Source organism: Lemur catta, chromosome 8 (genome assembly GCF_020740605.2).
Source record: "Lemur catta isolate mLemCat1 chromosome 8, mLemCat1.pri, whole genome shotgun sequence".
Classification (NCBI taxonomy): Eukaryota; Metazoa; Chordata; class Mammalia; order Primates; family Lemuridae; genus Lemur; species Lemur catta.
Genome location: NC_059135.1, coordinates 53,203,484 through 53,220,184, shown reverse-complemented (window position 1 = coordinate 53,220,184; position 16,701 = coordinate 53,203,484). Strand labels below are relative to the sequence as shown.

The 16,701-nt window shown below is 34.8% G+C and overlaps 1 protein-coding gene across 4 annotated transcripts in view; it reads left to right on the top strand.

Moving 5' to 3' along the window:
* Positions 1-16,701, top strand: part of MAP3K20 (mitogen-activated protein kinase kinase kinase 20) — a 161,055-nt gene that overhangs the window by 66,625 nt on the left and 77,729 nt on the right. For all 4 annotated transcript variants that reach the window (XM_045560199.1, XM_045560198.1, XM_045560201.1 and 1 more), the window contains exon 3: positions 6,073-6,160. In XM_045560199.1, the coding sequence (XP_045416155.1) occupies positions 6,073-6,160 (88 nt within the window). The remainder of the gene's footprint in view (positions 1-6,072; positions 6,161-16,701) is intronic.

The window sequence follows — 16,701 nt, the reverse complement described above, 5'->3', positions numbered from 1 at the left end:
GTCAAGATCCTGGGATCTTGATGCCTATAAATATTTTGATAACTGAGGTTGAGAACTCTGCCTCATTTATGTGTATGATGAGAGCCTGAAACAATGGGCAGGGAAGGAAAGGGAAGCTCTCCCCATGGTTCGCCTAAACGAGCTAGGTGTTTTGACCTTATAGATTTGTAGATGCTGTTTTTAAATCAATAATTTCTCCTTGCCCTTACATTCTGCTCCTAAGTACAATAGTTCCAGACTCTGTGGTGATAAAGATATATGTATACTGTACTGTGAAGACCAGGGCTTGTCTTTTATAACCTGTCCTGATCATAAGAGGCCTGGTTCATTGTTGTAGACATTTATGGTGCTGGCCCTGCCCTAGGAAGGGGAGGGAGCCTGTGGAGAATGTAGCCCCACTACTGAGAATTAGGGCTCCCTCTCCCAGTGCACGGTAGAGGAGCATCTGCCGTAGCATTTGGATAGAACGATGGGTCTGGAAAGTGCCGACTGGACAAAAGGCTGGTTCATCTGTAGAAGTGATTTTGGAAATATATGGCAAAATGTATTGGGTAGAAAATTGGAAATTTAAGACTGAGTAAGCCTTGCATTCCTAATCTGAAAAAATACAATGCCAAGGCAAGGACATACTTAAAGAATGCAAAGGAATCTCAAGAAATTGTGCTCATTTGATTGCTTTGGACAGCAGAGCCTAGAAGGCAAAATGTAGCCATTCCAATTCTTAAAGTTTAGATTAACAATGGACTGGTGAATATAAATTTCAAATGTGGCTTCTACTGTGGTTATATAATTGATTAACTGTCATTCTTATGAAATCCAGCCTCAGTAACCCCTACGCCTTTAGAAGACACTGAATACTGAAGCACATTCACACCCTCTGGCATTTTCTTCTTCTCACTTTACTGGTCAGAGTAAACATTTACTAACCCATGCTCTCTATAGTAATCATTTAAACACACAAAATGTCATTATCGTCAAATACTCTTTGTTCATTCATCCTTTAAATGTTATTGAGTGGTTCCTGTGTATAAGGTATCTGACTTTTCTCCCTCATGTGGTGTTGCACTAGATGTTTTACCAGAGGAACAAAGTAGGAAAGGCTCTTCTTCTACAGGACAGCAGGCCATAGGAGCAGACACGAGGAGGGAGAGGAGCATTATTGAATAAAATGCTGAACCAGATATTGAGCAGGTTGAACACGTCTTTGATCTCTTCTGTAGGAATGACCTGGGTGAATACTATTAATAGTTTGTTCCAGAGCCGTGTCAGGAGGAACTCACAGGTCAGAGGTTAGCTAACCTAGTTTTTATATGCCTACGGTAGTCATGGAAAGGTAAGGAAAGAGATTTCCTTCTTCCTGACCCAATCTTAGGGAGAATCTTTCGATGCAAATAAATATTTTCAATTTTATATTTATATATTCTAATCACATATATTATATATAACATGCCAGTATTGCTTTTTTTGACTATAAAAATTACATGGGCCAATCTAGCCTACATAGTGAGACCCCATCTCTGTATACACACACACACACACACACACACACACACACACACACACACACACACACACACACACACACACACACACACACAGACACACACACGTGCTGGCTGTGGTGGCATGCTCCTATAGTCCCAGCTATTTGGGAGGCTGCGGCAGGAGGATCGCTTGAGCCCAGGAGTTTGAGGCTACAGTAAGCTCAAGCCACAGCAGTGGGTGACAGAGTGAGACCTCGTCTCAAAAAAAAAAAAAAAAAGCGGGGGCAGGGGGGCGGTAGCTATTGTAAAGAATTTAGGAATTATAAAAAAAACTTAAAATCTGTTATTCTTCCTGTCTCTTAAAGATAGATAGCCACAATTAATGTTTTATTTCTTCCCAGTCTTTTTTCTAGCCACATAATTTTTACTTTTAAAAAATGTGGGATCATCTCATACCTTCTTGAACTATGGGAGAATATGGTGACCCTGGACCATATTGGTATTTTGGAGACAGAGCTGTCTTTGGAGAGAGCCTTTGGCCTTGGATGGATAGTGCAGGGAGGAGACTGCTTCAGCTGAATGACTGGATGAGCCACTTTTCTTTCTCTCACTATCAGACTCTGATGGAATGATAGACTCTTAGAATTGGGGACGACCTCAGAGATCAAGGTCTGTGGAGTAGTGCATTTAAGTACCAAAACACACCAGAGGAGCAGCTGACGTTCATGGGCAGTCCACGTGTGCCTTGTGTCAGTGCCACATCACAGGCAGCAACAGGGGTCCTGTTGAGACACAGTCCAGCCACTGAGTAGAGGGTAATAGCTGTTGACAGCCAGGGAGAAAAGCCTGTTCCAAATGTCAGAGGTAAACTGAGCCTGCCAGCCTGATGATGTGGGGTTTCAGAAACTATTGCTTTCACAGAATAACTAGGTTGCTGTTGGTATCTTTGCTTTCTTTCACAAAAAGAAATGAACTTAATTTTGTTTTTAATCTATCATGTAAATACATATAGACTGTGTTAATGGAATATAAAAGATGTAAACAAGCTTTAAAGACACAGAATCTTTAAGAATCCAGTGGCAGCTCTCCAAAATTAAAGAAACAAATTAAAATTTGAGATTAGGTTGAAAAAATTTTGAATTCAGAGAAAGGGATCAATCACTCTGAAGATGAGGATATTTTAAAACTGTTGGAAGTACTTTCAAGGAAGAGAATTAAAGCTATGATATTTAACTTCTCTTATATCTCTAATTGAATCAGTCATTGGGAACCCGTGTGCTGGTTGACTTCTAGAAGCATGGCAAACTGAGCTCATCTTCCCATATAGACACATAGAAATGCCAGATAAAATAAAACTAATGACAAAATGCCCACCACCTCCCTAGGTTTATTAATGAGCTAAAACACCCTGTAATTTTTCCTATAAAGAAAGGGAGGAAGGAACTGGCTCCAGCTGGAAACACTAAGAGCAGGTGCATATTTTGCTGCAAACAAAATAATTTGTATGGATATATTTGTATCCTGATAAGGACATTACTATTAGACATTTTTATGGATATACTTTTGGTTACCCCACTTGTGTATCAGATTGGGACTTTTCATTTTATGGAGAGTCTTAGATCCTGAGTTAAAATTCTTGCAGTCTGTCCCAGTCTTTGCTTAGATCCTCAAGTTCTAATCTGGAAAATTAAGTATTTATTTTTAGGATATTTAGACCTTGAATTGTATCTATAGACTCTGATCATTCATCTCTGCAAAGGATGCCATTTTTAAACTTTTTTTATTGTAAAATATATAGCATAAAATTTTCCATTTTAACCGCTTTTAAGTGTATAATTCAGTGGCATTAATTACATTGACAGTGTTGTGCATTACCATTATCTATTTCCAAAATTTTCATCACCCCAAACAGAAACTCTGTACGCATTAAGCAAAGTCCCTAGAATAGCATTTGCAAACTGAGAAATGTATAGCTCTTTTATATAGAAAAATTAAGTCTTCTGAATTTCAAGTGTTCACTGAAATTGTTATTTCAGTGTTACTGAAGTATACACGAACAAAACTAAGAATTAACTAATTATAGCTATTATATACCTGTGAAATCAAAACCAATTTTTCAATTACATAAAAATAAAACTATAAAATCAATATAATTTAGCAATTTTCATCAAATTATATTTACTAAAAATAAATTGCTTGTGTTGGTTTTAGTAGTGTAAAAAGATATACTTATAATTTTTGGCATGATGGACCATTATTTTTAACTTTCATCATTATTTCCTTTTTAACATTGAACTCATTTTTAAACCACTAGTCCATTATTTTGATGGGCAATCCATTTGCTAGAGTAGCTGAGAGTGTAATCTGGAAAACAATGGGAAAACAACAATTCAATGAAAAATTATTTACTACATGTTTACTGCAACAGTTTCATTAATGAACTGTTGCAAGGAGGTGCCTATAAAAGCAAAATCCACAGAGTATATCTGTTCACTATCAGGTACTGATTGCTGTAATGCAGGATTTAGTAATTCAGTTAACCTCATACTTGTTTCTATTGGAGCTTGTTTGAATTTCATTTGACCTTCATTTGTTACAAACACATCACTTATTTATTCAGTCTGCCTTTGCTTTCTGTTGACCCATTTCCATGCAGCTAGACAACACTCTAAAGTATTATGTTGTTTTTATCCTGTTAAATCAGATTCTTAGTTTATTAAATAAGAACATAAAGTCTTATTCCATGAAAATGTCTTTACTTACAAATTATACTGCAAGAGTATTTTTGTCTTCATAATTGTAAAAAATTAAAATATGAGCACAACAATGGGACATAGGATAATGGTTGTTATTTTGACATTAGCATTTTCGTGCCCAAGAGCTGTCAGGCATGCTTACCAACACGTGAAAAGATAAATCCTATCTCCTCAAGGCATTACTTGGTAAAATCTTAAATGTAAACGTGAAAACTAGCTGGAATACTGGAAATCCCATCATCCCAAATTATAAAGTGGTCATCCAAGAATTCAGAATATTCTTGTGTTTATTCTTTATCGATACAAAAATTTTTAGTGGTCACAGAATTCAAATACCCCAAAGAATATACCAAAGGTTAATGCTACTTGAGTTTGACAAATACTGGTCGAAATGTTAACTTTGTTGCTGTACTCACATTGAACTCTAATGCTTTACTCAACAAAGAGTTGTTCTGCTTCTTAAAAAATAGTTGTGTTGCCTAATTGATGCCTTTTCTTCCTACTGGAAACCAAACTATGAGAAGAAGATTGATTGCTTGATGAGCACAGAAGCTTTAATACACAGTAGGCACTCAGAGTGTTAAAGGAATTATTTGGTTAGGCAATGACTGCCCACTTCAACATCTCTATTATTGAAAGAAACACACTGTCAAAGCAACCTTGATAAGTATCTCATCCAATCAGTGATAAGCTTCCTTTCTCTCTACTCCATATTGACCCCATGCCAACCCTCAAACTCTGTTTTCTACCTGGTTACACCACCTTCAAAACCAGTTTCACAGAGTGTGTTTTTAATGAAGTCTCAACTCTTATCCTATGAAAAAAATTGATAGCAAATAACATAAACTCATAGTGTGCAGATTCCCAAAGGGAATGCCTTTCTCCAACCAAGGCATCTTCATTTTTGTTACTTGCTGACATTCTTCTTGATGATCCCCTTTCTGGGGTGAGGACTTATAAATCTCTATTGCTGCCAAATATTTTCATTTAAAAATATTACATCCTTTCTATATTTAACTTATGTGATTTTATACCTCATTGTATGTATAATTCTTCATTAGCCATATTTTTCTCTGTAAAAGTAATAAAATGTTAACAAAGATATGATTTATCTAGAGATCATCTTTCTATAGACATTAGCAAATACATACTGGGTTATCTCTATTTTTTTGTTTTAAAAATGAAGTTTAATAAAAATAACTTATTTTTTACCATGTCACTCTTCAGTACAGTTTTCTTGTATTTAATGCATTTCAAAGTGTATAAAGATGGCCTCCTATCAAGTCACCACCAAAGTTCAAGAATCCACCTTTATATGTTTATAATACCTTGTATACAGGAGAGGAATAATATATTTTGAATAAATGATTAGATAAATAATGTAAATAGGTATCACCTGATTCTACTTCATTAATATTTAAAAACCCCTATCTTAATTTTTACTCATCCAACCAATAAAAGTTCAGCCTTGTGCCCTCCCAGAAGAGACATTATGCAGAAAAAATATATTTGACTATTAGGTAGAGGCTTCTACTGTCAATAAATGTGGTATCTCACCTCATCAGTCATCCTCCTCTGCTATCGGTCATGCGGGCTTTTATTGCCTCTTCAACCCCATTTCGTTTTTGAATTTTCAGAAAGCTTCTAAAGAAAGGTTTTAAACTTTCAAGAGTGTTCTTACAGACAATTTTATCACCATCACATACTTGTTGACACATAAATATTATATCTTTGTAAATATATTTAAAAGAAAATTGAATAGGAGGCCTGTTTTTATTAGACTAATATAAATGTGAAATTTTATGCAATTTTGCATTTTATTTTTTGTACAGGCAGAAATACTCAGTGTCCTCAGTCACAGAAACATCATCCAGTTTTATGGAGTAATTCTTGAGCCTCCCAACTATGGTATCGTCACAGGTAGGAACTCATTATATGACTTCTTTCTTTCCCCAATTACCTAGCTTTAGATTCCTTAATATGCTAAAATGCTTAATATTAGATTCAGTCATGAATTGTGTGCTACTGTCAGATGTCACTTTTGTTGCTATAAAGCATTAATAAAACTGATTATATCAATATAATTAAGAATGGTGTTTCCACTTCTACCCATGTTTAATTGTGCTAATTATATCTGCGTAAATGCTATTTAAATGCACTCACAGCTGCAATACCAATATTTAAAGGTGCCATTTAACTAAAATTTCATTTAATTAGTTGAAATGAGAGATGTTTTTTGTAACTCTGTGACCTTTTATAAATTAAGATTTCTTGAGCTATTCATGTTGTAATTCTTTGCAAGGTATTTTAATCCCCTTAGAGTGTTCTTTCTTCAAGGTCTCTGACGTGAGGACAATATTTTTCACATTTAGTCAACTAAGTTGGTAATGACCTTGTTCTAAATTATCACATAATTTGGAGCAGCAGTCTATAATTTGGTGGAAATACCCTTTCCAAAAAGGAGGACATAGAAAATTTTGCCACATGAAAACACAGAAAGACATATATTTTTAACACTTTATGCTCATATTTTTATAGTCCATTGAACAGTTTTAGGTCTATAATAACTATAAAGTTCAATTTACAATAAATAACTTTGATTAGGTTCCTTATCTTGGCAATACTTTGATTAAAAGAAAAACAAACAAGAAAACCTTAAAGATTAACCCTATCTTCTTCCACTGTAGTGATAAGAACCTGAATTGTCTTTGTAGAATATAACAACAAAACACCCTCAGTAAGAAAGGATTGTATTAGGTACTTTCTTGCAGAATTATCTCACCTAATACAGTAACCCTTTGACATTGGTAAAATAATTTCTATTTTGCTATAAAGAAACTAAAACTGCAACGTAAGTTACTTTCCCATGGTCACCTAGCTAGTGGTAGAACTAGAGTGGTATAAGTTTTTCAGATTGATTTTCTGCAGAGGCTACACTTCTTGCTTGCAAGCTAGAAGGTTCTAGAAGGCTATGAGCTCACTGGTTCTTAAGTTCAAAGGGACATGATTATTAATTTCCATATTCTGGTGTTAGGCAGTTTAACATGCTTTTACTGTAAGGAGCAATTTTACTTACTTAAGTTCTTAAGTGGAGGGACTTTTATCCCCAATTTGCTATCTAAGATCTGTGCCTGAAATGGGGCATGTAGCAATTTTTATCTTGAGCCCATATTTCCTATTAATGTGAATACCTAAGAATGTGTTGTATTGTTAGGGGGTACCACGCCTAACCTTTTAGGTCAGATTTCTGATTTAAAGTTAAACCTTTCTTTGACCCATTTACCATATAGCTCCTTTTTGTCCGAGTTTATTGTGTCTACTTTTTACTAGTTATTCAGATTCCAGTTTTCTCATCCTCATTTGCAGCTGATATTATTATCTAGCAGATGAAAGTGTGTGTGATACTCCAGAGAGATTAGAAATTCTGCTTCTCATTTTATATCCTTGATATTTAATGCTTTTGAGAAGATTTCAGCTTAACTAACTCAAAGGGCCATTCATGAAGTTTTCTAGTTTCTTGAGATGAAGATGAAGGGTAGAAAAAGGGACTTTTGAGTTATGGTGTGAATTCCTTTTTCCAAAAGTTTACTGTCAGTCCCAGGGAGGATGTGAAACACATTCATTCTTAGCCAACATATTCAACCTGGGTTATCTCATGTAAAAGAAGGAAGAATCCAAGTAGTTTGAGGAATAAGTTTGACTTTATTTAGTTTTTGTATCAGACTAGCCAGTCCTTTATTTCATGTATCCCTTTAACACTCTTTACTCATTTCTACACCCACCCAAATTCTTTAGTTAAATTGATTAGTTCTTTATGGATGTATATCTGTTTCCCTACAGAGCCAATAAGTAAGCAACTGTTAACATTAAACATTTCTTTAAAATAACTTAAGTTTCAGAATTGTGAGATAACAGTAAATTCTGCATTTATAGCTCTCTCATTGACCTGTGAGGTTGATTGTTATAGAGACCTATTAGCCAAGTTTTGGTGGTTTAAGATATATTAATTTGATATGATTATTTTTGTACATAGAGATGTTAGTTTTAGTTAAATGTGTGTTTATGTGAACCTTTTCAACCAACCCTCTGCAGCGTTAGGATCAAGCCATGTTCTATGCATGGGTAGCAGGACATCTGCCACCTGAGCCAGATTTGGGAGTTAAGGGATCACGTGGATTAGGAATGATAGCACTTAACCTGCCTCTTGAAGTGAGCCCAAGTCCTAGTGTGAGGCGGTTAAGAGAAAAATAAAGATAGGCAGGCAGATAGACCCTGATCACCCAGCCTTGCTAGGTACCCCTCCATGAACCTCCTGATCTTTATTAGATGTTGGAAGCTCTGAGGAAGAAACTTGAATGTCCTGAATCCATTCAACTTGAATTTTTTTGTTAATAGAAAAGGTTGTTGCAGCAGGCCGCTGCTGTCACTCATACCAAAGGCTTGAAAGAATGATTTGTTAGAGTGATGGAATGGAATGAGCACTGGAATGGGAATTGGGAGATATGAGATCATGTCTTGATTCTGCCAATCAAGATGGGTCACTGATGATCTGTGTATGTCTCAGTTTTCTCATGTTGCATGAAGGGACTAGAATAGATGCTCTCTGGGTAAGAGTGTGTATGCGTACACTTGTGCATGTGTGTTTGTTGAAACTTTTCATCACAGATTCATAAAACCTGCATATAAGGGTCCCTAGGGAAGAGTCTAAAAGGTCGCTGCCAATTTATTTCCCTTGGAAGGGAAATGAACATCTTTCCTCCAGTTCTGTGAAGAAATGAGGTGACCAGAGCTGCAGACTCCAAAGTCAAAAGATAAAATAAAGGATCATCTTTTTTTTGATCTTTGGAAACCTCTTCATTCTGTACTATTTCCATTCTTTTAGTTTTTAAAATATATATACTAACAGAAATACTTGAGGGCAGGAGGAACCTCTGGGAGACGAAGGAAGGGATTGTTAGATACTGGATGATGTAGCTCTTTTGTAGCAAGGCTGATCAAAGGGGAACCCCCACCCAAAGTCTCTGGTAATCTAAGAGTAAAGAAAGGGTGGCAGACGAGGTACCAGGGTTCCAGAGGAAAGTGATTTAGGATCCTAGAGGCCTAGGGGATTGCATCTTTGTGCTCAGGGGCTCTTAAGGTTTTTCCTATTCTACATTATCTCTTATCAGTACTCTAAGAGAGGTTACTAGCTATGAATGCTTTGTCAGCAGGCCCAAACTCTCGTTAAACTCAACCATGGAAAAGATATTAATTTTTAAGTGCCCAGTCTCATTTCTTTTAACTTGGTCTTGATTTATTTTAAGCACAGACACATCTAATTTGCACTTTTGATATTGTGCTAGTCATTTCTTATTACCATTTAGAGATAGGTGTCACATCTTGTTATAACAAATTCCAGACATTTGCTCAAATTCATTGTTCTATTAGTTATAATCCAAACTAAGCTTGGTCTTGGTGATATTTTATTATGAAGAGATTTCATGGTAATGGTATCAGTTTCAACAATAGTGATTATTTGTTTATGTTTTTCAAAGCCAGCTATTGTCACCATAAAACTCAAAGGGAAGAATTATCTTAGAAATCAAAAGGAAATGATTGCTTAATGTGGTTCTTAATGACTTTTAAAAAAAGAATTAAATACTTTTATACTAAAGTCCAATGAACTACTTTGTTGAGAGAAGTTAGTGGTGTGAAAAGCATGTAACCATATATGTATCTACTGAGTCCTCAGTTTCCAATTAGAAGACCAAAAGGATAAAAGAATTAAATACCTATTTAAAATATTAATATATTAGTTTAGCTACCCACATTTTTAAAGATCACATTTTATATAAAATAAATATAATAGTATTGCTTTTCTTGCAACTTCACATTCATGAAACAGTTTCATTTAATCATGTGTCTTCTGCATCGTATCTTCTTTATTATCATTATAATGACTTTTTAAGTTATCTTAACATGGTTTTCAGAGTATATTATCTTCACTGTAGTCGATGTTTGATATATAGTAGTTTTTGGATCTCTGTATGACTCTGTCTCTGGATATTTATCTCAAGCTACAAGTACCTAGTGACATAACAGGATTGTTGGATATTTTAGTCCCATATGGTAAATTTGTAACCATAACTAATTGCCTTTTAAAGTGATCTTTAGAAGACTTGTTTCCAGGGACATCCCGTAGTTGCAATTGAGAGCTTATAGTTCCAGGTTTAATTACTCTGTGTTAAATTTTGTTGTCCCATTTTGTTTACATTTTTAAGTATTTTATTAATATTTTTTATGTGGGGTGCCTGGGGTGGAGTCCGGGGGAAAAGGAGGAGGGCCAGACCCACCCCTTGTTTCTCTCTTTTCTTCCCTCCCTGTCTTCTATCCTTTCTTTTTTGTCTTATTCATGTAGGTGATTTTTATGAGCCTTCAGAAACTAGCTTTGATTAAAGTACTCTCAAGCTCATATATTTTCCCCAAACAGTGTTTTGTTGTTGAAAATAAAGTAATTGAGAGAGTTCCCTAAAATATGAAAGATTTTAGAAGTACTTGAATATAAATTGACTCACTCTTTTATGAGGGATAATTTTTTTGGTGATGGGAATCAACCTTACTTTATATTTGCCATATACAGTTATTCTCAAAGGTCTACCAAATGCTATTTTAGTAACCAGAAAAGATTTAAATGGTATATCACCAGAGATGGTTTTATTTATAGAAAGCAGCTTGATTGTCTAGAATATATGGTAGGTAGTATAGGCCAGGGGTCCCCAACCTATGGTGAGTTGTATAATTATTATATATTACAATGTAATAATAATAGAAATAAAGTACACAATAAATGTAATGCACTTGAATCATCCCAAAACCATTTCCCACTCCCCAGTTCATAGAAAAATTGTCTTCCATGAAAACGGTCCCTGGTGCCAAAAATGTTGGGGACCACTGGTATAGGTTACTAACACCTTTATTGTTAATTGGACCAAGCTATTTAATAGTAAAACTTATAGCTCTTTTCTTCTTTGCTATTCCTTTATTAATCTAAGATTATCATTGTATTATAAGTTTATGCTATTTGACTGATAGCTATTATATAATTTGATGTCAAAATAAAAATTACACACACACACAAAATGTGAGTCTTATCCAGTGAGATAATTAATGTTTTGCCATGAGTATTAGTATTTTCCCAAGGAATAATTTCTCGTGATAACATACATTTAATTGCATGAATCAACTTTAATTGATAAGAGTATTGTTCTTACCTATGTCTTTACAGATAGAAAAAAATTTTTAAAGCTATTTTTTGAAATTATAGACATTAACATTATGATGATGCTAATTGTTATAAATCATTAAAGCTCTGACTGGGTAATTCTCAGCTTACCAAAAATGAAACTTTTCTCCAGGTTGGCCTGTAATATGAAAAAGAAATTTTCTGGAAGGAACTTCCAGCTAGGGATGAATTAGGAGGTCAGCAAATCCTCTTTACAAAAAGTATCTATAAGTCTGGACAAAATTTTCAGCACTCACCAAAGGCATATCACAGTCTGAGAAGCGTGTATGCTTGGAAAACCATGGAATTTTGGGTAATAGTGGGAATCAATAGTGCTCTTGCCTGGATTGTTCTCATTTTTCTCCCCCTACCTCCAACCCAGCTCAGTCAGCACAGGGCAGGCCATGAGGATTGACAGCACTGTTGCCACAGTTGAAGGGTATAGAAACAATGAGTCATGCTCACATCTGGCAGCATTGTCAGTGGAAGTGATGTTCTTGGTGGCAGGCATCAGCGATGGCTAGTAGCTCTATTAGTTTGAACTGAGGGTTGTGATTTGGGTAAATATATTCCTGGCTGAGGCCACACTTATGCAAAACAGAGAGTGGGAGAGGGCCCAAGTATCCTCATACTCCTTGTAGGTCCTTGTAGGTTGCTATGCACATTAGTGAAGGAGACAAAAAAAAAAAAAAAGGCCAGTGTAAAGTAAAAACCTGGACAGACTTGAAAACTGCCTGAACTTTGAATGTATTCTCACTACTTACATGCAGATTCATGAACCCAAGGTATTTGGGCACAACTTCCTTATAATCATTGCCTGATCACTAATCTGTGCAGATATAGGACAGCCCCTAAAAGGCTAGGCTTAGAAATAAAAGCAAGGTTTTTTTAAAAAATAAAACAAAATTAAGCATAGCTATCAGCTGGGGACACACTGTGGGAGAGATAGATTTAATAAATTTAGTCTAAGCAAGTTAATAAACAAACACAATCAAGAAGAACTTTCAGAGGATAAAGTTAGAATTCAGAGTTGCTATTAATACATTATCTAACCTACCCAATTGAAAACAGACATGCAAAGAAACAGAAATGTGTATAACCCATGTTCAAGAAGAAAAGCCACCAATGGAAATAGTCTCTTTGTGTCCTCAGACATTAACACACAAAGCTTTCAAAGCATCTATATGTCCCAAGAACATAAAGGAAACTGTGTTTAAAGAATTAAAGGAAAGCATGAAAGTAATCAATCAACCAATAGAGAATTTCAGGTAGATAGAAGTTATTTTTTAAAAAAAGCAGGGGGGAACCAAGTGGAAATTCTGGCACTGAAAAAGATACTAATCAAAATGAAAAATTCTCTAGAGTGACTGAACAGTAGATTTGAGATAGCACAAGAAAAAAATCAGTGAACTTAAAGCTAGATTAATAGAGACTATGTAATTCAAAAAAGAGAAAACAGTTAAAGAAAAATGAAAAGAACCTCAAAGTCCTTTGGGACGATATCAGCTACACTAATGATTGTGTAATAGGAAAGAGAAGAGAGGAGGAGTAGAAAAATATTTGAAGAAACTATGTCCAAAAACTTCCTGAATTTGATATTAATGTACATATTGAGAAGTTCAACAAACCCTCAGTAGGATAAATGCAAAAGAACCTACACTAAACCATAGTCAAACTGCTGATAAAGATGAAGTAAAAATCTTGAAAACTGTAAAAGAAAAATAACTCCTCATGTACAAGGGAACAGCAATATGATTAATGACTGACTTTACTTCTCATCTACAGTAATAGAGACCAGAAGACCATAGAATGACATTTAAAGTGCTAACAGAAAAAGCTGTATCCAGCAAAATTATTTTTAACAAAGTAAAATAAAAATAAAGACATTCTTGGCTAGAAAAATGAGAGAATTTGTTGCTAACAGACCTGCTTTAAAAGAAATACTAAAGGAAGTCCTTGGGGCTGAAAAGAAATGACATCAGATAGTAATTAAAATTCATAGGAAGAAATAAAGGGTATGGAGAATTTCCAGTAAATATCTGGGTTACTATAAAAGACTTCATAAATATATCTATTCTTACTTTTCATAACATCTTTAAAAACATAAGAGTGTATAAGGCAAATGTTTTTGGTGACTTTCATTGACTTTAAAACAGGTATATGTCTCATAATAATGGCATAAACGATAAGGGAGGGAATGGAGTTATATTGGAGAAAAGTTTCTATATATTACTGTAATTAGATTAGTATTAACCTAAAATAGATTGTGCTAAATGTAATGCATTTTATAATCCCTTGAGCTACCACTAAGAAAGTCACTCAAGGTATAATGATCAACCAGGAATTAAAATGATACATTAAAAATATTTAACATAGGCCGGGCGTGGTGGCTCACACCTATAATCCTAGCACTCTGGGAGGCCAAGGCAGGCGGATCATTTGAGCTCAGGAATTCGAGACCAGCCTGAGCAAGAGCGAGACCCCATCTCTACTAAAAATAGAAAGGAATTAGCCAAACAACTAAAATATATACAAAAAAATTAGCCGGGCATGGTGTTGCATGCCTGTAGTCCCAGCTACTCGGGAGGCTGAGGCAGAAGGATCACCTGAGCCCAGGAGTTTAAGGTTGCTGTGAGCTAGGCTGATGCCACGGCACTCTAGCCCAGAGAACAGAGTGAGACTGTGTCTCAAAAAAAAAAAAAAAAAAAAAATTTAACATAAAAGAGGGCAGTAAAGGAGGAACAGAGGACTGAGAAGGACAGAAGTTATGTAGAAAACACAAGGGCAAATGTAAACCCAACCATATTAATAATTGTATTAAATGTAAATGGTCTAATCACCCCAGTTAAAAGGCAGAGATTGTCAGACTGGATGAAAAAGAAAGATCCAACTATATAGTGTCTACAAGAGACATGCCTTAGATTCAAAGGTACAAATATCTTGAATGTAAGAAGATGGAAAATATCATACCATGCAGACAATAACCATCAGACAACTGGAGTAATTATATTAATTTCAGACAAAATGGACTTAAGAAATATTGCTAGAAACAAATAGGGCCATTTTATAATGATGAAAGAATCAATACATAAGGAAGATATAGCAATTATAAATGTGTACACACCTAAATAGGGCCATTTTATAATGATGAAAGAATCAATACATAAGGAAGATATAGCAATTATAAATGTGTACACACCTAACAACAGGTCTTCAAAGTATGTGAAGCAAAAACTGACTGAATTAAAAGGAGAAATAGGCAATTCAACCATAACTGATTTCAATATTTGACTCTCAGTAGTTAGTTGATAGAACAACTAGACAGACAATCAACAAGGATATAGAAGACTTGAAGAACACTCTCAACCAACTCTACCTAACTCACATGTAAAGAGTATGTATTTTTTCAAGTATATATGGAACATTCTCCAGGATACATCATAAGGGAGGCCAAGAAATAAGTCTCAATACATCTGAAAAGATTGATACCATACAATGTATATTTTCTAGCCACAATAGAATTGTTAGAAATCAACAACAAAAGGAAATCTGGAAAATCTCCAAATATTTGGAAATTAAACAACACATTTGTAAATACCCACTGAGTCAAAGAAGAAATCACAATAGATTTAAAGATATTCTACACTGAAATAAGAGAAAAATGCAACATATCAAAATTATAGACTACAAATAAAGCAATATTTAGAAGGACATTTATAGCTTTTGACACCTATGTCAAAAAGAAGAAAGGTCTGAAATGGATAACTTAAGTTTCGACCTAAAGAAACTACAAAAAGAACAAAATAAAACCAAAGTAAGCCAATGAAAGGAAATAATAAAGATTAGAACATAATAAAATAGAAAACACAAAAATAATAGAGAAAATCAGTGAAACTGAAAGTTTGGTCTTTGAAAAGATCAATAAAATTGACAAACCTTTAGCTAGATTGACCAAGAAGCTAGAGAAAACAAAATCAAGAATGAAACAAAAGGCAGAACTATTGCTCCTACAGAAGTCAAAAATAAAAAACGGTGGTGATCTAGCACCTCTTATAATTTCCTGGATAGAGCTTGAGCCCATCCTCCGAAGTGAGGTATCACAAGAATGGAAGAAAAGGCACCACATGTACTCACCATCAAACTGGCACTGACTGCTCAACACTAAGGTGCTCACACAGTAGTAATATACTTTGGGGGCAGGAGGGTTGGGGATGGGTAAACTCACAAGTAATGGACGCGGTGAGCATTGTAGGTGGGGAAAGAACACATATCAAATCATGGTTGGGATGTGGCCAAGTCATAACATGTAACCAAAATGTTTGTACCCCCATAATTTCCTGAAATAAAAAAAAAAGAAGTTAAAAGTAAAGAAATGCTATGACTAACTTTATGCCAACGAATTAGACAATTTAGATGCAATGAACAGATTCCTAAAGAGATACAAATTATCAAAACTGACTCAAAAAGAAACAAAAAATCTGAAGAGACCTATAATAAGTTAAAAAAATTGAATTAGTAATTTAAAATTTTCCACAAAAAAGGCCTAGGCCAAGATTATTTCACGGGTGAATTCTATCAAATGTTTGTAGAAGAAATAACACCAGTTCTTCCCATACTTTTTAAGAAAATATCCCTCATGAACATAGATGCAAAAATCCTTAACCATATTAGCATACTGAGTCCAGCCATCTATAAAAAGTAGAATTTGACCAAGTAGAATTTATCCCAGAAATGCAAGGTTGGTTTAGCATCTGAAATCAGTTGATGTAAGGTACCACAATAGGTAATAAAATCATAGAACAGAAGACAAAAAACTTGTATGTCAGAAAAAGCATTTGACAGACTATAACACCCACCGATAATGAGAAATCTCAACAGACTACAAATAGAAGGGAATTTTCTCAACCTGAGAAATAGCATCTATAAAATCCCGCAGCTAATATTATACTTAATGATGAAAAGCTGAATGTTTTCCCCCTAAGACTCGGAACAAGGCAAGGAGATTCTGCTCTCACCACATCTATTCAACATTGTACTGAAGGGTCTAGCCAGTGTGATCAGGAAAGAAAAAGAAATAAAAGGCATCCAAATTGGAAAAGAAGAAGTAAAACTGTCTTGTATGGCAAACTGTATATAGAAAATCCCAAGAAATATACCCCCCAAAATCTTCTAAAAGTAATAAACATGTTTAATGAGGTCA